The 20,309-nt window shown below is 51.0% G+C and overlaps 1 protein-coding gene across 1 annotated transcript in view; it reads right to left on the bottom strand.

The window, feature by feature from the left end:
- Positions 1 to 2,541: 2,541 nt before the first annotated feature.
- Positions 2,542 to 20,309, bottom strand: part of KIZ (kizuna centrosomal protein) — a gene marked incomplete at its 5' end in the record, with an annotated part of 31,076 nt that continues 13,308 nt past the window's right edge. Inside the window, 7 exons of the mRNA XM_056486983.1 lie at positions 2,542 to 2,771; positions 3,916 to 3,959; positions 11,481 to 11,580; positions 15,802 to 15,931; positions 16,400 to 16,535; positions 17,518 to 17,640; positions 18,059 to 18,169. Coding sequence (XP_056342958.1) covers positions 2,668 to 2,771; positions 3,916 to 3,959; positions 11,481 to 11,580; positions 15,802 to 15,931; positions 16,400 to 16,535; positions 17,518 to 17,640; positions 18,059 to 18,169 — 748 coding nt within the window. The remainder of the gene's footprint in view (positions 2,772 to 3,915; positions 3,960 to 11,480; positions 11,581 to 15,801; positions 15,932 to 16,399; positions 16,536 to 17,517; positions 17,641 to 18,058; positions 18,170 to 20,309) is intronic.

The following is a 20,309-nucleotide window of genomic DNA, read 5'->3' as shown; positions in this document are numbered from 1 at the left end:
TACACAAAAATCTCACATTAAAGACCATCCTGACTCCAGACAATTTTTTATTACCCCGCTTTGGCAACAACAGGAGCGATTCAGGGCACGGCTGCTCCGTGCCCTGAGAGGACATTCCCAACGGGAAATGGCTCCACGTGATTCCCGACAGGAGCAACAAGGCAAAGAGCCCCCGGCCCCTCGCTCTGCCCGTGGCATAAGCAAACACTGTTAATTTGTGGCCGTTGGACGGCGCCGAGATGGAATTAAACGGTTGGGAATTAAACGGGATTAACACCGGGTGGGTTTTGCTCCGCCGTGGTCCTGCTGCTGCTCCGTTAGCAGGGCTGAGCGCAGGGAACAGCGGCCCGGGAGTCATTAACAAAAATAACAAAATCTCAGCGGTGCTTGCTGAGTCAACGCCGCCGGTTCGGGGAGCGGAGGGGAACCTTGGTACCCGGCTAATTCTCCGTAGGACAAATTAACCCAATATTGTGTCTCTCATTATTCTTATCCTCACTTGGCTGTTGCTAAGCCGTTTTCTGTTGTCGTTCCTCTCAACTAAAATCTGTGCCTTGAATAAATTTCCCCTGTAACTTTGTAGTGGCGCCACACCTGTGGTATCAGCTGAAGATTGTCCTTTGTCTGTTCCTTACAAAACGTTCCCTGATTGAAGCTCCCTATTGTAGTGCTGCTCCTCCCGGAATTTTGTAGGGAGCGCAGCAGCTTAGCACGAACATTTTGTTTGCAATCAGTTGTTTTTGTGATAATGCAGGAGAAAACAGAAGGCTGGCGGGCGCGAATGAAACGCGATCGTCTTATCTTATAATTACTTGGGTAAACAAGCGCTGGAAAAATTAACCCTGCAGCCGACAATTCCTTGGGAAGCTGGGTGAGCCGGGGTCTCACCTGAGCATCCGTGAGCACTGCAGGAGCAGGGAAGCATTCCCGCTCAGGCGCTTTCCCGGGATGAGTGGCGTGCCGATGGGAATCTGCGCGGGCGGCGCCGATTCCAGTGCCGCTGTCCGTCAGCGTGTGACAGCTGTGAAGGAGTCAGCGAGTTGACTGGCAGGATGTTCTGCCTCTAATGAGTCCGCGCACAATGAGAGTTTCACAAATAACGCCGCGGAGGAGCCCGGCTATCGCCGCCACGGCGAGAGGCTGAGACTGCCGGTGCGCGGCTCCGCTGCCATCTGTCACCTGTCACGGGCCGCTGTCGGGGCTGAGCCGGGCCCACGAGCAGAGCGAGCGCGGGGACATCAGCAGCTCAGGAGGGGCTCGGAGCTGCAAAGACGCCGCGCTGCTGAGGCAGCGTCCCGAGGCAGAGCAGGCTGCTGGATTTTCCCACTGGGGCTGCTCCTGCCAGGCCTAGAGCAGCGTGCTCACCCCACTGCACAGGGCTTTCTCTGGTCCCACAGGACATGGGGAGCTGGTGTGGTAAAATGGACATTAAAGCCCTCATTAAAGTCCAGCTTTAGTCACAGAATCACTGGGTTGGAAGAGACCATGAAGATCATTGAGTCCAACCCAGGCCCTAACAATCACCTCAACTAAAACCATGGAACCAAGTGCCACATCCAGTCTTTCCTAAAACACACCCAGGGAAGGTGACTGCACCACCTCCCAGGCAGACAATTCCAGTAGTTTATCACTCTTCCCATAAAGAACTTTCTCCTAATATCCAGCCTATATTTCCCTTGGCACAGCTTAAGACTATGTCCTCTTGTTCAGTTGCTGCAGTCCTTTAATCGAGCCCTGCAGTCTCCCAGGATGTCAGCCCTGGCCACAGATCACCCAGCTCCATTCTTGGTGCAGATTTCCCAGTCCCCAGAACATTCCAGGCTGCACCTTCACTAAAACCCACAGCAGCTGGCTGTGCCAAGGGCTCCTGCTCAGTTCCAAGCCTTCTGCAAGTCATTCCATGCTGCTGAGCTTTCAGCCTACACATACCCTTATTAAATAAATGCTGTTCCCATTTCTAGCTGGGTTTTGAGGGATGGGGTGCAGAGATTGGTGCCCGTGTTGGGAGACGTGGGGCTGCAGCACAGCACAGCTTAATTGGGGTGCTGCTTTCTGCTTTTGAACTTGTCACCATTTATGAACAGCTTTAACATGTCCCCTGGTTTCTCCCTCCCAAAGAAAATCTCATGTTTAATGAACTTAATTTTAGATAAAAGGAATGAAAAGAAGAAAATTAAAAATGCATGAAGCTCCTGGAGTCATCCAATTACTGTGATGTCCACACAGCAACGCCAGCACGGATTTCACAAAGCAGGGAAAAGCAGGAAAGCACTGAGGCTCGCCACATGTAAATGCAGCTCTGCTCCAAAATGTGCTGAATTACAAATGGACATTTTATGCATTTCTTCTTCTTGATCTGTTGCAGAAGAAGATAAAGATCAAACATGCCAGCCCGCCCCAGCAGTGCCTGTCTGCATACCCACAATGCTTGTCTGCTTCTTCCCAATCCCCATCTAGTGCTGCAGTCCCAATATTGGGATGCCAGAAACCTCGGGAGGGGAGGAAAACACTGCAGGTCAGAGAGAGCACACAGACAATGCATGGCACCCATCACCTTTATTTGGTATTTACATGTTCTCCGCCAATAAAGTGACGAGCAGCGGCACACTCACTGTGTTACAGGAACCGCAGCTCGTCTCTTCCCTCCCAAAAGCCAGCGGGACAATCTCAGTCATAGAAGTCGTCGAAGTCGTCCGAGTCCGCGCCATGGGCCTGTGGGCGCAGGGCAGCCTCGAGCTCGGAGCTGCTCTCGTCAGATTCGCCCCAGAAGGCTGCAGGGAGGAGGCAGAAAGCAGAGGTGTGAGACCTTTTCCGTGGCCGTGCTGTTTGTCCATGAGCACAGGGCAGCTCCCCGAGGGCCGGGAGCCCCAGGTGTGCGTGTCCGGCGCGTGTCCGAGCGGCTGTGCCGGACAGCGGCCTCATTCAGCGCCCACTCCATTGTGCCACAAGGTAGCCGGGCAGGACATTGCCACTCCAAGCAATTTACTTGACCAGCTGCTGCCTGAATCGCAGCTTTGTCTATTCTCTTGCCCTTTCTCCCCACTACTTGACCCTGCGGTGAGGTCACCAGCGCGCAGTGACGTCACAGAGTTGGCACAAAAACGACAAGGATGTCACAAGTGAAAAATCACCACTTCGAGATCAGATCAGAGCAGATCCAGGCAGGCCTGATCTCAGTGGAGCACATGGCTTTAACCTTAGGCTCTGCAAACCAGCAAACCCTTTCACTGACAGCAGCAGAATCGCACGGCAGTTCAGAGCACCTGAGAGATTTCTGGAGACGTGAATTCTTTTGACTCATGGATAGGACAGAGTGGGAAGTGTGGCATGTGAAATCAGGGCTACAGTGGCCGACAGAGCTGTGCTCTCTGTTCCCACCCATTCCACAGGCTGCTGGCTGTCCAGAGGCAGCTGGGATGAGGCCCAGGGCTCGGCCAGGGGCAGCAGGAAGAGGAAGGCTGTCACACTCAGCTGCAGCTCGTGTTTGAGGCACTTTGGTGCCTCTGACAGCACCAGCTCCATGAACACCTTATCTACAAATGCAGCAGCTTCATCTTTCATCCTCCATCCCCGACCCCCTGGGCTGCAGGGCTGGGCTCTGCTGGGAACATCAGAGCCAGCCCCACACTGAACGGCTCTGAGACAGGAAAGGGGCCAGAGATGCCAGAGCCTTTCAAGTGCCACCAAAGCAGCCGTCCTTGATGGCATCCGTGCCTCAGTTCAATGCCACACTGTTAAAACTGGGCATTCTGGACTGCCAGCACCCAGAGCAGGGCTCCAGGCAGCCAGATCCTGGCTCCCAGCGCTGCCCTACTGTACTTTAACCAGGTAATAATATTGTTCTGGGAGGGCTTCTACAGTACAAATTTAACTAAAAAGACACTGACTTTCAGTAGTGTAACGTTTGTCTCTTACCTTTGGACTTTATGGCAGCTACCGTTTCCTTCCGCAGTTCAGTCCTGTAAAACATTTCAAACAATCAGCACATCTCCAATTAAAAACACATTTTTTAAATAAATACTGTGAAATGGTTTAAAATACCACTTCATATTTTTCCCCCAAATAACTATTTAATCACGAAGTTCTTCACCTAAAAGGTGAAGAGATTAATGTGCAGGAGGGACACTGTTCCAGCTGTTCCTGGAGTCATTCCCCAATAAAGGCACTGATTTACACCAGCACTGAGTTAAGGTACAGAGAAGCAGGGCCCTGTCGAGCTGCTGGGAAAGACAAAATCCAAACCAAACCAAATCCTCCCCCAGTGCTGCTCCCTGCACTTCCTCCGGGCCCGGCGCTGTCCCCGGCCCCATGGCAATGTGCAATCTCCGCTGCCTTTGATCTACCTTGATGTGTGTGCAGCCCGAGCCTGCTCTGCTAAATGGCTGCTCTTGTGTCTGGAGCATCACAGGCCCTTTTGAATCTCTCAAACAAGCTGGAATCATTTTGATCTTTTGTGTGCAGCGCGTGCATTGTGTTGGGGCTGGGGAATAATCGCGCGGGGGCAAACACGGGGGAGAATTAACTGTTACAGCAGCGGTCCTGCAAGAAGCTCCAAAAATAAAGCTTCAGCTGATTTTAATAAGGAAGATCAAATAGGAGATATTTGGGACATCGCTGGGCCAACCACTGAAATGTAAGCCAATGTCAAGGTGCAGTTGGAAGCTGTGGCCTCAGTCACGACAGGACTCTCTGAAATGCCTTTGATTTGCTGCGTTTCATTTATAAACGTGGCAGCCAATACAGACAGAAGTGCTTAAAGTGGGGAGCTGCAAATATTCCACTATTGTGGAGGTGTTTGTGAAGGAGACAAAAAAAAGCAGGGATGAGTCCTTGCTTGTGTTACTCTCAGTATTCAGTCAGAATTTGGGATTGCAGCTGGAAAGCCACATGTAAAGTTTCACACACTGCAGCTGCCAGTGGTGCAGCCACTCTTCCTTTTAACCCAGAGAAAGCTCCCACTGTTTAAATCCCATTTCCTCTCCAAAGGCTCCTGCTTTGTGGACAGAAATTCCCAGAACATTAAACACAGCCCAGGTTCCACCAAGACGCCAAACCAAGGCAGAAGTGTCAGTACCAAGTGACATCTCTAGCAGAGAACTGACAGTGATGCAACTCATTATGACCTTATTCAGTAAAAAAACCTTAAACTGTTGGGTTCAGAGGTTTCTCCAACATTCCTATAGTGTGCCATCCCACTGCCTTTCCCTTTTATTCCAAGCAAAGCTCCACACTGCCTCAGACTCTCACTTTTCCTTCAAAGGCCTTCACTCAACAGGATGCCCAGAGAGGATTTGAAGCCGGAGCCTCTGGGCTGATGCTGCTGGACACCCTGAGCTCCTGCTCCCTTTGGCCAGATCTCCTGGCCCTCAGCACTTCCCAGGAGGTGCTCCATGCATCCCAGGCTCAGCCAATACAAATAAATGTGTGCTCAAGAGGCTGTGCTGTTTTCTGTGGGGTGTGGAGCAGGAAACCACTTGTTGCTGAGCTGCAGCTGGAGAGGTTCCCCCTGTGGATGCTGGCACAGGAACCATTTCAAGTAGCTGAGGAGGAGATCGGGGGGCAGCAGCCACTGCTTCCCTCGGCCACATCCCGGCCTGCTGCTGGGAAGGGAGAGTGGGGCTCCTGGGATTTTCAGTTAGCTTCTCACCAAAGCCATTTGACAACTGGTTTTTGTCAGTTCTCTCCGTGGTTCAACAAACACCAGAGGGTTGGTGCTTTGGGTCCAGCGCTGAGAATCACCAGGAAGGACTGCCCACATATCCAGGGACTGGTCCTCCAAATCCAGCTGAAGGATCAATGGGGAAAGGACCACCATGGCTGTAGGAACATCTGGAGACCTTCCCACTGCCACCTGAGCTTCCCACGAAGAGAAAGATCAAAGCTGCCAGGAGAGCAGGGAGGGAGATGTTTGTGTTCTACCCACCATGCATTCCCTGGGGTTCATCTTCCTGGGGCTTCACTCCCCACAGAGCCGGAGCCAAAGCCACGCACAGCCATGCCCAGAGAAGGGAGAGGGGGCAGGCTGGCAGCACAGGGAACACGGAGCCAGGACATCAGAAAGGCCAGAGGAGGAAGGGCAGCTCCCCCAGGCCAAGCCTGGGAAACGCTGGGGTGAGGAGCGCCGCGCCGGGGACATGCTCTGCGCAGCGCGGCAGCCGCGGCACACAATGGGCACAGACCTCCACCGAGACATTACGGGCTGTAAATGGAGCCAGGCCGGGCCCAGCGCCTCCGCTAATCCCCGCCGTGACCCTCCGATACACATTTACACATTCGCTTCTTCCCTAAAATAATTCCAGACTGACAAAGGGAAAACCCAAACCGGTTTCACTTCAAAGAGCCTTTTAATCTCTCCATTTCTCTGATGAAATGGGCTTTTTGTACTGGAGATGCTGCAACAGTAAGGAATGAAAAAGCTCCAAGAAAATATTTTTTCCTCTATAAAGAAAATTAATATTAAGAGGAAAATGCCAGCACAACAAGAGCCAAGTTAACCAAGGGGGGTTGCTGGAAAACAACAGAAAATGTTTACTGTGGCCTGAAGGTCTTCTTGCTAAAGCACCTGTTGAACTTCTACATTTTAGTGTCAAGCAAAAAATTTGGGAAATCCTAAATGCCAAGGGATTTTCCCAGCCTGGAAAACCAAGTACCTACAGTACATGTTCTGCACAGCGTCACATAGGCAGTATAAATTCAAAAGTCCATTCATCATGCTGGAGCTGGGGTAATAACACTGAATTTCAGTAATTACACTGAGAGTAGGACGACCCTTATTTTAGGATACAAAGATTTCTGTCGAGCTGCGTCTCAGACCGGTCTCTGTTTGGATTCACCACGCTGGGGAAAAAAAAAGCCCCACTGACACAAAGATGCATCACAGCGCTGCGAGGAAGCTGTGCAGGAGAGCAGGGGCAGTGCCAAAAAATCCACTGTTCCCTCTGTGCTCGGCCGGCAGATGTTGGTGCCTCTCCCCACAAACCTGGCAGGGCAACAGCTCCGCTTCTACAACAGCTGGGGGTGCAGGCAGAGGAAACAAAGCTCACACCAACAGCTGGAGCGGCAGAGAACCCTGCTGGGATTTTCAGAGAGCCTCTAACAGAAGCCATTTGACGACTGGGAGTACATCAGGGAGAGAAAACCATCGGACCCTGCCTTGTTTCTGGGTGCACCTCCCAGGAATCCAGACCGACGCCATGGCACTTTCCCTGGATTTCCAAGGGAAATGCGTTTGTGCACGTCCCAAAACTCTGGGATGTCTCCTCTGAGCACAGCAGTTTTTGGTGTGGGGCTGCTTGGGGAAGGGGGGAGCAGGGGATGCGCAGAGCCCGAGTGCCCCCCGATGGCCAAAGCATACGGGTCCGGGGACGATTAAGAGATGAATTCGACTCTGCCAACTTCTATTTGCATGTCACTACAGCTGTGTCGGGCAACGGGGCCGAAACCAGCCTTCAGAGACCCCCCCCAGAGTCCTTCCAGCAGATTAATTAAAGTTTGAAACGCTTTACACCGTGTTGGTGTCCTGACAAATCCAAAGCGGGCTTTGGTTCTCAGCTGATAACGCACCTTTAATCTCCAGATTATTTGGAAACGAGACAGCGCAAACAAGTCAAAGGAAAATAAGACGCCTGCATCCGAAATGGGGAATTCCCAGAAAGCGAGTGACCTCCACTGGCTGCATCCATCGCTACAGCCCCCCGGAATGCCACACACATCGCTGCCCACCCGCCTGCGCTCGCCGGCAGCCTCAGCCCTGACTTCTGATACCTTCTCCCCCAGCACCGCGTCACCCGGTGCCCTCTCGCCGCTGCAGCACCCTGACACCCCACCCAAAGGTGCGTCTCCCTGCGTGGAAACATTCCCCAGGGAAAGGAAAGCAGCCAGGGAAAAGCGGTTTTCTCTCTGGAGGTGGAGCGGGCGGCGTTTGCGGGAGAAGAGGAAGCTCTGGCATGCACCGCCGAACAAAAGGGAACAAGTGGTCTTTACTCGGAGAGCAGCTTCCTATTAAGACTCACTCCGTCGTACATTATGCCTTTCATCCCCACTCAACCACAAAATGATTTTGCTGTAGGAAATACAATGGCAGAAAAAGATTTACATTGAAAGAATCTTTAATAATAAACTGTTGCAGATCTGCCTACTTCCCCATGATTTATAATACAATAAACATCGGATTCTATTAAGTCTCATGCACTGAAGACACGCACTGAAAACCCGAGTATGAAAGCCCTCAATTCTTCCCTTCTCCAGGCCCATAATAGTGAAACGAGCATGGATAAATGTGCTAAGAGTATCTCTTTGCATCTTTTATAGCTTGTGTGTATCAATCTGTAAAGCTTATTAAGAAAGTCATTGCTATGCAAAGCAGCACCCAATCTCTTTCTCTTGCTTTTCAACAGCGCGCAGTGTTTAGCCAATAGGGCCGGGCCCCGGCCCCTCATTCCGCATTCATAACATGCAACATTTGCACAATGTGTATCTCAAAGGCTGCTGAATAGAAAGCCTTAATACTCATGTAAACAACTGCAAACCAATTACTTAATGAATCAGGCCCACACATAATGAGGTGCCAGACAAAGAGCTATAAATGCATTTTTGCGCCCGAGCCTCCGCTTTAAAGTAAAATCCCTCAGCTGTAGTTTGGGCTTAACTGGCACATGATAATTATTGTCTGGGGGACATCAGAGGAGCCACGGTTTTTATTCCGGTCCGGCGGGGTCCGCGCCGAGGTCACTCATCAGCTCAGTGACAAAACGCGGCAAAGGAGAATTTATAAAGTGCCACGGCCGAGCTCGCAGGGATGTTTATTCTCAAGTAGTGGGTTTGAGACCACTTGTGAAAGCAATAAAGCCCGAGGAGTGGCTGCTGGAGCAGAGCTGCAGCGCCGCAGAACCGCGGCACGGCGCGGCACGGCACGGCAGAAACAGCTCTGCCTCTTCCTCCTCCCTGCGCCCAGCGCGGCTCCCAAACCCGCCGTGCCTCCCAGCCTTTTACAAAATCTCACTCTTATACTGCCTTGCTGCTCCCAAACCCGCCGTGCCTCCCAGCCTTTTACAAAATCTCACTCTCACACTGCCTTGCTGCTCCCAAACCCGCCGTGCCTCCCAGCCTTTTACAAAATCCCACTGTTACACTGCCTTGCTGCTCCCAAACCCGCCGTGCCTCCCAGCCTTTTACAAAATCTCACTGTTACACACTTGCTGCTCCCAAACCCGCCGTGCCTCCCAGCCTTTTACAAAATCTCACTCTTACACACTTGCTGCTCCCAAACCCGCCGTGCCTCCCAGCCTTTTACAAAATCTCACTGTTACACACTTGCTGCTCCCAAACCCGCCGTGCCTCCCAGCCTTTTACAAAATCTACCTCTTACACTGCCTTGCTGCTCCCAAACCCGCCGTGCCTCCCAGCCTTTTACACAATCTCACTGTTACACACTTGCTGCTCCCAAACCCGCCGTGCCTCCCAGCCTTTTACAAAATCTACCTCTTACACTGCCTTGCTGCTCCCAAACCCGCCGTGCCTCCCAGCCTTTTACACAATCTCACTATTACACTGCCTTGCTGCTCCCAAACCCGCCGTGCCTCCCAGCCTTTTACACAATCTCACTATTACACACTTGCGGCTCCCAAACCCGCCGTGCCTCCCAGCCTGTTACAAAATCTCACTGTTACACACTGGCTACTCCCAAACCCGCCGTGCCTCCCAGCCTTTTACAAAATCTCACTGTTACACACTGGCTACTCCCAAACCCGCCGTGCCTCCCAGCCTTTTACACAATCTCACTGTTACACTGCCTTGCTGCTCCCAAACCCGCCGTGCCTCCCAGCCTTTTACAAAATCCCACTGTTACACACTGGCTACTCCCAAACCCGCCGTGCCTCCCAGCCTTTTACACAATCTCACTGTTACACTGCCTTGCTGCTCCCAAACCCGCCGTGCCTCCCAGCCTTTTACACAATCTCACTATCACACTGCCTTGCTGCTCCCAAACCCGCCGTGCCTCCCAGCCTTTTACAAAATCTCACTGTTACACTGCCTTGCTGCTCCCAAACCCGCCGTGCCTCCCAGCCTTTTACAAAATCTCACTCTTACACACTTGCTGCTCCCAAACCCGCCGTGCCTCCCAGCCTTTTACAAAATCTCACTCTTACACTGCCTTGCTGCTCCCAAACCCGCCGTGCCTCCCAGCCTTTTACAAAATCTCACTGTTACACACTGGCTACTCCCAAACCCGCCGTGCCTCCCAGCCTTTTACAAAATCTCACTGTTACACTGACTTGCTGCTCCCAAACCTGCTGTGCCTCCCAGCCTTTTACAAAATCTCACTGTTACACACTGGCTACTCCCAAACCTGCTGTGCCTCCCAGCCTTTTACAAAATCCCACTGTTACACTGCCTTGCTGCTCCCAAACCCGCCGTGCCTCCCAGCCTTTTACAAAATCTCACTCTTACACTGCCTTGCTGCTCCCAAACCTGCCGTGCCTCCCAGCCTTTTACAAAATCTCACTCTTACACACTTGCTGCTCCCAAACCTGCTGTGCCTCCCAGCCTTTTACAAAATCTCACTCTTACACACTTGCTGCTCCCAAACCCGCCGTGCCTCCCAGCCTTTTACACAATCTCACTGTTACACACTTGCTGCTCCCAAACCTGCTGTGCCTCCCAGCCTTTTACAAAATCTCACTCTTACACTGACTTACAGCTTTATTACCATGGTTTTCTAAAGCAGCATCATTGCATATCCCCACCCAAACATGAGACCTGGAATTATAGACCAGTGGGAATTATTTGAAATCTCTTACCCGTCAAAATTGGAGAAATAGAAAATAAAAAGGGAAAAAATGTACAGCATCTAACTGAGGCAGAAGTGGCTGCATGTATGACTGGCCAGCAGTGCAGCAGCAATGGGGTGTAGCTTGGAAAGTTTTTATTTTAAATAAAAAGCAGTTGATCTTAAATGACACGTTTTATTCAGCCACAGTGACCCTGTAAGTTTGTTCTCAGGGTCCTATCCTGCTCTTCCTGCTGTCCCAGGCTTCAGGGAAGGGCTAAAGTGTAACATTTCAAAAACTCATCTATAGGAACACTGTTGCATTTCGTAGCACAAAGCAGGATAATCATTGGCTCATCATTCTCAAAGTTCCAGAAAATATGAAAAGAGGAAACAACTGAACCTAAGATAGTAAGAATTAATCCCACACCAAAGCAGGAACACCATCGATGCTGGGTTACAGCTCATATTTAATGTGCTTGAATTATAGAAATGCTATGAAGAATCACCCTCAGCAGCCTAAAAATCCATGGAGCAGGAGGATTAAAAGCAAGGAGGAGCTCACACCACGAGGTGCTCCAAACCTGCAGTGCCTGATTACAGAAACAGCACCTGAACCCCGGTGCAAGCACAAAAACAAATCAGGGGAGCTTCAGCCCTTTTGTGTGGTGGTTTCTCCCTCGTGGCAGGGCTCCCAGGGCTGCAGCCTTACCTGGAGGAGGGAGGAGTGCTTCCATCTGACACAGAGCTGCTTTCCAAATGCGTGCCCAGGCTGGCACTTCCTTCAGGACTGCCGTGGGCACGATCCCCGTCTGTGCAGGAAAAACAGGGGCTGTGAACTTTCCCATTTACATTAAGCAGGAAGGTTATTTTCCTTCTCCTTCCCCTTCAATGTAGCTTATCTTGGAATGTCACAGATACGTCTGTGTTTTCAACCATTCTCTTGAATTAGACATAAATAAATCCTATAAAAATCGAATTAAACACATATATTGAGATTTTTATGACTTACACAGCCAAACACCCAACTATTTGAAAACCTTTTATCTCCACTTTCCTTTCTTCCCTTTCCCTCTACTCTGTGGATCTCATTTCCATTCTGTAAAGATTGATTTAAAAAAAAAAAAAAAAAAGAAGAAGCAAATGGATTCATTCACTGGAGTCAGACAATTGCTCATCTTTGTATTCGTTTCCAAAGCACACGATGCTAAGCACAAATCCCACTTTAAAAGGCTGCTTTGCATATAGATATTTTATATATATGTTTTTATCTATGGCACTGACACTATAACCAAGCCCTGCTGTCACCAGTGTCCCAACCCAGGACAATTCAGTATTTTTGTCCACAATGGATTCTCACTTCCCAACTGGCTGGGCACGTTCCCAGTCCTTTCTGCACTTGGATTGCAGCAGCAAAAATCCTGCTTGGTCTCAGGCATTTCCAGCAAAGAGGTGCCCAGGAGGAAAGAAAAATCAAGAATGAGAGGGAAAAAAGATAAAGAATTAATCATAGCTCATGGCATTGCATCTCTGCAAAAACCAGTGCTCAAGCTGCTGCTGCCTTTGCTTGAAGATGGATGAAGAATTTCCAGGCAGAATTCACAACTCCAGCAAGACTGTGAGGTTTTTTAGGAACTCGAGTGTCCAAGGGGAGCTGCTGGATGGCATCATCCAGACTGACCTCAGTGCAGTGTCCACCTGAGGAACTTCCTCCATCCCAAACATACCAAACAGAGCAAAAGGTTGAGTGAGACTTATGAAATGCCTTGCTTGGTGCACTCCAAGCAGCACCTTGGAATCCTCACTGGAGGACCTCACTGGAAGGACACTGGGAAAAGTGTTGGCTCACTAAAGGTGGCCTGGAACGGGAAGCACAGTCCAGCCTCATGTTCCTATATAATACATAAAAAGGGGCCAATATTTTTTCCTAAGAGGGCTTTTCCTCCTTATTCCTACAGGAGATTTCAGACCTGGAGAGCAGCTGGGGGTGAGGTTCCAGCTGCTGTAAAGCAGAGCCCAAGGAGTGGAGCAGTAACACCATTTTTATTCAAATCCTGACAGCCTTAACGCCTGCTCAAATCAAAGACAAGTGAAGGGGAGAGAGAAAATCTGCTTTTGTTAAAGATTTAACAAACCTGCCCCTTCAATAAAATCAGCAATTTCCTTCTCATAAGTGAGACTCTTAAACAGTCATCCAGCAAAACAAGAAATAATGGGTTTTATCCTTCTTAATCTCATATTATTCGCCTACCTCAGGAAGAGCTGAACAATTTCTTTTACAGTCTTCTGATAAAAAAACAAAGCATCCGTGGAGGAGCTGAGAAGGAGCCTGCTCTGCCCCTGTATCCTCACATCACCTGGCACCACAGGAGGCTGCTGCTGTCAGCCAGCTCCTCTCTGGGCCAGCCTTCAAAGCCCTTTATCCACAGGCAGCCTCCCCTGAGCTCTGGACAGGGCATAAGGAACCAGCACAATTCTGGAATATTCACAGATACTCAAGCAAATGAATGTTTTGGTTCTCTTTTTATGTAACAGAAGCAAAAGAAAAAATGAAGCAAAGCTCCAGAAGAATTCCCAAAGTGCCATCCTAAAGACTGCTTAGAAGTGCATCCACACAGCTCTCACAGTGAGGTCCATCAAACCTCAAAGCCCCAGAAGGCTTCTGGTGTTTAAAACCAACACCTTAAATACCGAAATAAGTAAAAAAAAACAACCCAAATTTGCATCCCTCAAGCTCAGAAAAATAATCATGTATGGATGGCCACACAAATATCAGTTCATCTAAACCCCTCCAAACAAGTTGGTTGAGCCCAAAAGCCAACACACAAGAGATGTGGCTTCTGTTTTAGGCCCATGATGACTCCAGAGCCCTGGGGCCACAGCAAATGGTGATGATAAAAGGGAAGGAGCAGCTGCCTGGCAGGGAGAGGAGAGGAGGGGAACAAGGAGCCCGCAGAAGATCAGGGCTGAAGATGAATGTGTCTGAAAGGAGCAGCTTGGCTTTCAAGTGAGGTGTGAGAAGCCTCACTCCTGGAGGCAGAGGAACAGCAGACAGCCACCTTGCAAGGACAGGCTGGAGCTGGAGTTCTGGGTTTGCCTGAGGAGCTTCTTGGCATTTTGACACAGGAAGCACCAGCACTTGCACCTCTGAAGTCTCAGTGATGGCACTGGCTGGAAGGTGCCACTGCTATCAGGCAGATTTGGTACAGAGGGCAGAAAGGAGGCCCCTGCCTGGCACAGGCACACTCCTTGCCTGGCAGGGATCTGCCCCAGTTACTCTAATGATCCCCAGTAATTACCCATGGAAAGAACCAAACCAGCACCTCTGGAGCTGGCAGTATCACTGCTGGATCTTCCCCATGGACACTGACCCCCACAACACCGGGCTCCTGGAGAGGATATTCACTCAGGGAAACGTGGGATTACAAGGAGTTCAGGAGGTGCTGTGCTCCCAGCTCTGCTCTTGGCTCAGGATAAACATGGAACGTGACTACAAGGAATTCAGGAGGTGCTGTGCTCCCAGCTCTGCTCTTGGCTCAGGATAAACATGGAACATGACTCCAAGGAGTTCAGGAGGTGCTGTGCTCCCAGCTCTGCTCTTGGTCACTGCAAACATGGAACATGACTCCAAGGAGTTCAGGAGGTGCTGTGCTCCCAGCTCTGCTCTTGGCTCAGGATAAACATGGAACATGACTCCAAGGAGTTCAGGAGGTGCTGTGCTCCCAGCTCTGCTCTTGGTCACTGCAAACATGGAACATGACTCCAAGGAGTTCAGGAGGTGCTGTGCTCCCAGCTCTGCTCTTGGCTCAGGATAAACATGGAACATGACTACAAGGAGTTCAGGAGGTGCTGTGCTCCCAGCTCTGCTCTTGGCTCAGGATAAACATGGAACATGACTCCAAGGAGTTCAGGAGGTGCTGTGCTCCCAGCTCTGCTCTTGGCTCTGTGAGTGGCATTTGATGGTGCTGGGTTTTCCCCCTCTCTGAAGTCCCTGTGCCTCTGGGGTGTGAGTGTATACCCCTGTGGAATGCTGAGCCCAAGGTTAACACACAACCAGCCTTCCACCTGTAATGGGAATCTTTCCCAGCACACTTTCCTGCCTGCTCTCATCTTCACTCCAGCCTGTGACTTGTGCTGTAATGAAACCATTTCAAAGCAGCAGCCATCAGATCGCTTTGCTTGCTTTCCATCCCTACTCCCTTTAATTTCCCACTTTTGTTATCTCTTGTTTATTGATCTAAACTATCCATTACTGCTCTTAAAAGCAGCACCCACTGGGAACTTGCCCCCCTGGCTCTCTGTAGCTTCCCCACAGGAGGACAAGCCAGGCACATGTCCTGAGGAACTGAAGACCCGAGGGATTTGGGAAACAAACAACCTGCAGCAAGGTGTGTGCCAGACCCCCAGCAGGAAATTAGCTGAAATCCAAGTCTACTCCCCTCTGCACATGGGAGTGCATGGATTTTGGAGCCTGGAGCAGCCTGTCTGCATTTGCTGTGCAAAGAGCACAGCAGCCTAATTGCCTGCTGCTGCCAGACTGATGGAAAGGGTGCTCCAGGAGCAGAGCAAGCGAGCTGCCACCACTGGGATAGTGTATTCCCTCCTTGTGTGAAGGCATGAGCTGGGCTCTCCCCAACATCAGCTGGGAAAAGGCCCCACATGAACCCTTTCATTTCTGGCAATTCCTTCTGTGGTCTGGCTTTGTCACAGGAGGCAGAAAATGCATCCCCCAGTTCCTAAATGGGAGATGCTTTGTAAACGTGCACACAGAACTGACTGATCCATTTTACAGCAGCCACAGGGTTTGGCCTTTCCTCTCCTGCAGAAAAACCCACCACCACAGGCATCACTCAGCTTGGGAAGTATCCAGAATCACAAGCAATACTGAGATATTTAGGAAAACCCCCCCAATCCATCACAAATGTACAGTGATCTGCCAGCAGCTATGGGACTGTTCCCTGGGGGTTTGGACAGAACTCCCCTATGTCCAGAGCAGGAGCCTGGAGTGGCAGCCAGAGCTGGAATCCCCTTACCTGGTTCTTTCTGTGCCAGCTCCCCCTGCTTTCCTTCCTTGCTTGGGATTGATGGCAGGCTGAGAGAGGATTCCTCACTCTGGACAGGTGGCCCATGCCCAGGCTCTCCTGGAAGGGGCTCTCTCAGCACCTGAGCATTCAAAACACAAACAGCCACAGCTCCATTATCCTCCCCTCGAGCTTTCCAAAGTGCATTCAGGCTAATCTAACTCCTGGGGTAATCTGCTGTCAGATGTTCTACTGCCTGACTTCTAGACTGTTCCTCTGGGGCTGGTCTGGGGACAGAAATATGGACATGAGTCTGTAAAACCTACTCCATGTTCTGCCCTATCTCTGGCTGTTCAGTAAAACAATTGTTTAACAGCACAGTAAGAGCCTGAGGCACTCACAGCCTATGGGATGCCATTTCTGTTGATTTATTTAAATAGTTGGCTATAACCTTCTGCATTAACTTAGAAAAACCACGAGTGTGCTACCATTTATAAAATACTCTGTGTGTTCAGCACCAAACCTCACTCTGCTTAAAAAAAACTCAAAATACATTATTCATGACAAAAAGTCACAGGCACTGGACATCTTTCCCTGTGTCAGTGCCCACCTGGCCGTCCTGCCTCTCCTCTCCCGAAGCCAGCAGCTGCTCAAACATCTCTGCCACGCCCTCTGGGAGCCGAACTCGGTGCTGCTTCAGGAACAAGCCGTGGTGGCTCAGCAGAGCCCTCAGCGCCTCCGCGTCCCTGGGGAACAAAGCAGAACCCTCAGGGGGACATCCCACCCACCAAGCTGGGCCTGAATTCTTCCTCTTTTAAAAATGCTCAAAGTGGAAAATGTAAGGAGCCACTTGTGAGTTTTGCAAATGTGGGGAAGTTGGGCAGGGGTGACCATCATCATCATCATCATGCCTGCCCTGCCCTGAGGCTCAGGATCCCAACACACAACCTGGTCTCAGCATCATCCCAGCATCCAAGCTCCTCTTTTGCTCAGAAAGAATAAAAAGGAAAAAGGAGGGGGGAAAAAAAAAGCCAAACAAGGTGCCTTTTAATGTAGAAAATCTCACTCCTGCAATCCTTTTGTTTGCCAAAGCTGTTTGTTTTTCCTGCTGCTCCAGTGAAGTTTCAGAGGAGTGAATTCCAATTAACTCCAGGAGTGTTTGTCCCTAAGAAACCATTCAGGAGACACAAGGAGCTGCTGGTGCCCGCAGGCATATCAGCCTCAGGAGAGGCAGGTACTGCAGAGAGACCCTTCTGCAGCACTCACAAGTGCCCAGATCCTGCCAGCACTTGAGCACTGCGACGGGAGGGAGGTCTAGACACAAGCTAAGCAAGACAGAATGGAAATTGTTTTCACTCCTGGGTTAAAGAGACCTGAGGAAAAAAAAAAAAAGTAATTCTCACTTGTCCTTGTGGCATATGCACAGAGAAAAAAAGCCCATTTTCAATAACTGCACTTAGTTGTTTTAAAAGGCCACGTGCATCTTCTGTCTCACACAGAATAATTTCCTTCTCAAAATTACATTTCCCCTCCTTACTTTCACAACCTGGGAATGGCTGGCTGAGAGGTGTCTGGAGTTCCTGCAATTCCCTGAGCTGGGAGGACCCCGGGGCTGCCCTGTGGAGCAGGACTGGAAGGGAAATGAAGGGAAAAGCCACAAGGCTCCATCCGAGGGGCAGAGCCAAGGCTGTTCCTCAGCCCCTCTCTGTGGGTTCTGTGCCCCTGTACCTGCTGTGCTCCTCTGGGAGGCTCCTGCTCCTTGGGGACACGGCCTGCTGGAGCTGCTGCAGCACCAGGGCTTCCATCACCTCCAGGTCACCCTGAGCCAGCCTGCCAGCTCCAGCTCCAGCACTGCAAAGAGCAGGGGGACAAGCACTGTGAGCACAGCCCATCCCAAACCATCCCATCCCATCCCAGCCCAGCCCAGCCCAGCCCAGCCAGAGGGACAGACAAACGTCCGTGGTGCTCAGTGCACATGTGGGACAGGACAGGGAGGTCACACTCAGCATTTGGCCTGTTTGGGGCCCCTCTTCCTCATTCCCGAGGAATCCTCCCATCATCAAGTGCCTGCAAGAGTCTCAGTCTGTGCAGGCTGTGCCTCGTTGCCAGTAAAGTTCCCAGCAATTCCCAGTTCTGTGCCTAGGGGCCCAGAGGATGAGGAGGGACAGCGAGGGCTCTGTTCACAGTTCTGGCAATCTGGGTTCTGGGGATTCCCTGTGCTCTCTTGCTGCATTCACAGTGTTTTTGTCACCCTGCTGTCCTCACTCACCTGAGCAGCTCCAAGGGCTGGCCCTGGTACAGAGCCCGGTGCTGGGGGCTCGTCCTCTCCACCAGGTCCTGCAGGAGCTGCAGCGTGTGGCAGAGCTCTGAGAGCTCATTCCTGCAGAGGGACAGAGGGACAGAAGTGACTGATGTGTGACAGGGCTCCCTGCTCACCCTGCACCCCTTCCACTGGGAAAACAAACAGCCCCCTGGAGCTTCACACAGCAAATGGAGAAACCACCCTCCCAAGCTCTGTAGGAAGGTGGGGGGGAAAACAGCACATGAGCAAACAATCCATCCAAAAATCAGCTTAGGCTGAGCTGCTGCATGGAAACCACCCCTGTGCCACTGCATGGAAATCATCACCCTGTGCCACAGCATGGAAATCATCCTGTGCCACTGCATGGAAATCACCCTGTGCCACTGCATGGAAATCATCCTGTGCCACTGCATGGAAATCATCACCCTGTGCCACTGCATGGAAATCATCACCCTGTGCCACAGCATGGAAATCATCCTGTGCCACTGCATGGAAATCATCACCCTGTGCCACAGCATGGAAATCATCACCCTGTGCCACTGCATGGAAATCATCACCCTGTGCCACTGCATGGAAATCATCCTGTGCCACTGCATGGAAATCACCCTGTGCCACTGCATGGAAATCACCCTGTGCCACTGCATGGAAATCATCCTGTGCCACTGCATGGAAATCATCCTGTGCCACAGCATGGAAATCATCACCCTGTGCCACTGCATGGAAATCACCCTGTGCCACTGCATGGAAATCACCCTGTGCCACTGCATGGAAATCATCACCCTGTGCCACTGCATGGAAATCATCACCCTGTGCCACTGCATGGAAATCATCACCCTGTGCCACAGCATGGAAATCATCCTGTGCCACAGCATGGAAATCATCCTGTGCCACAGCATGGAAATCATCCTGTGCCACTGCATGGAAATCACCCTGTGCCACTGCATGGAAATCATCCTGTGCCACTGCATGGAAATCATCACCCTGTGCCACTGCATGGAAATCACCCTGTGCCACTGCATGGAAATCATCACCCTGTGCCACTGCATGGAAATCATCACCCTGTGCCACAGCATGGAAATCACCCTGTGCCACTGCATGGAAATCATCACCCTGTGCCACAGCATGGAAATCATCACCCTGTGCCACTGCATGGAAATCACCCTGTGCCACTGCATGGAAATCACCCTGTGCCACTGCATGGAAATCATCACCCTGTGCCACTGCATGGAAACCACCCCTGTGCCACTGTATGGAAATCATCACCCTGTGCCACAGCATGGAAATCATCCTGTGCCACTGCATGGAAATCACCCTGTGCCACTGCATGGAAATCATCCTGTGCCACTGCATGGAAATCATCACCCTGTGCCACTGCATGGAAATCATCCTGTGCCACTGCATGGAAATCATCACCCTGTGCCACAGCATGGAAATCATCACCCTGTGCCACTGCATGGAAATCATCACCCTGTGCCACTGCATGGAAATCATCACCCTGTGCCACAGCATGGAAATCATCCTGTGCCACTGCATGGAAATCATCACCCTGTGCCACAGCATGGAAATCATCACCCTGTGCCACTGCATGGAAATCATCACCCTGTGCCACTGCATGGAAATCATCACCCTGTGCCACTGCATGGAAATCATCCTGTGCCACAGCATGGAAATCATCACCCTGTGCCACAGCATGGAAATCATCCTGTGCCACTGCATGGAAATCACCCTGTGCCACTGCATGGAAATCATCCTGTGCCACTGCATGGAAATCATCACCCTGTGCCACTGCATGGAAATCACCCTGTGCCACTGCATGGAAATCACCCTGTGCCACTGCATGGAAATCATCACCCTGTGCCACTGCATGGAAACCACCCCTGTGCCACTGTATGGAAATCATCACCCTGTGCCACAGCATGGAAATCACCCTGTGCCACTGCATGGAAATCACCCTGTGCCACAGCATGGAAATCATCACCCTGTGCCACTGCATGGAAATCATCACCCTGTGCCACAGCATGGAAATCATCCTGTGCCACTGCATGGAAATCATCACCCTGTGCCACAGCATGGAAATCATCCTGTGCCACTGCATGGAAATCATCACCCTGTGCCACTGCATGGAAATCATCCTGTGCCACTGCATGGAAATCATCACCCTGTGCCACAGCATGGAAATCATCCTGTGCCACTGCATGGAAATCACCCTGTGCCACAG

Source organism: Oenanthe melanoleuca, chromosome 3 (assembly GCF_029582105.1).
Source record: "Oenanthe melanoleuca isolate GR-GAL-2019-014 chromosome 3, OMel1.0, whole genome shotgun sequence".
Taxonomy (NCBI): domain Eukaryota; kingdom Metazoa; phylum Chordata; class Aves; order Passeriformes; family Muscicapidae; genus Oenanthe; species Oenanthe melanoleuca.
Note: the sequence above shows the minus strand (reverse complement) of the source record. Positions and strands in the feature narration are given on the sequence as shown.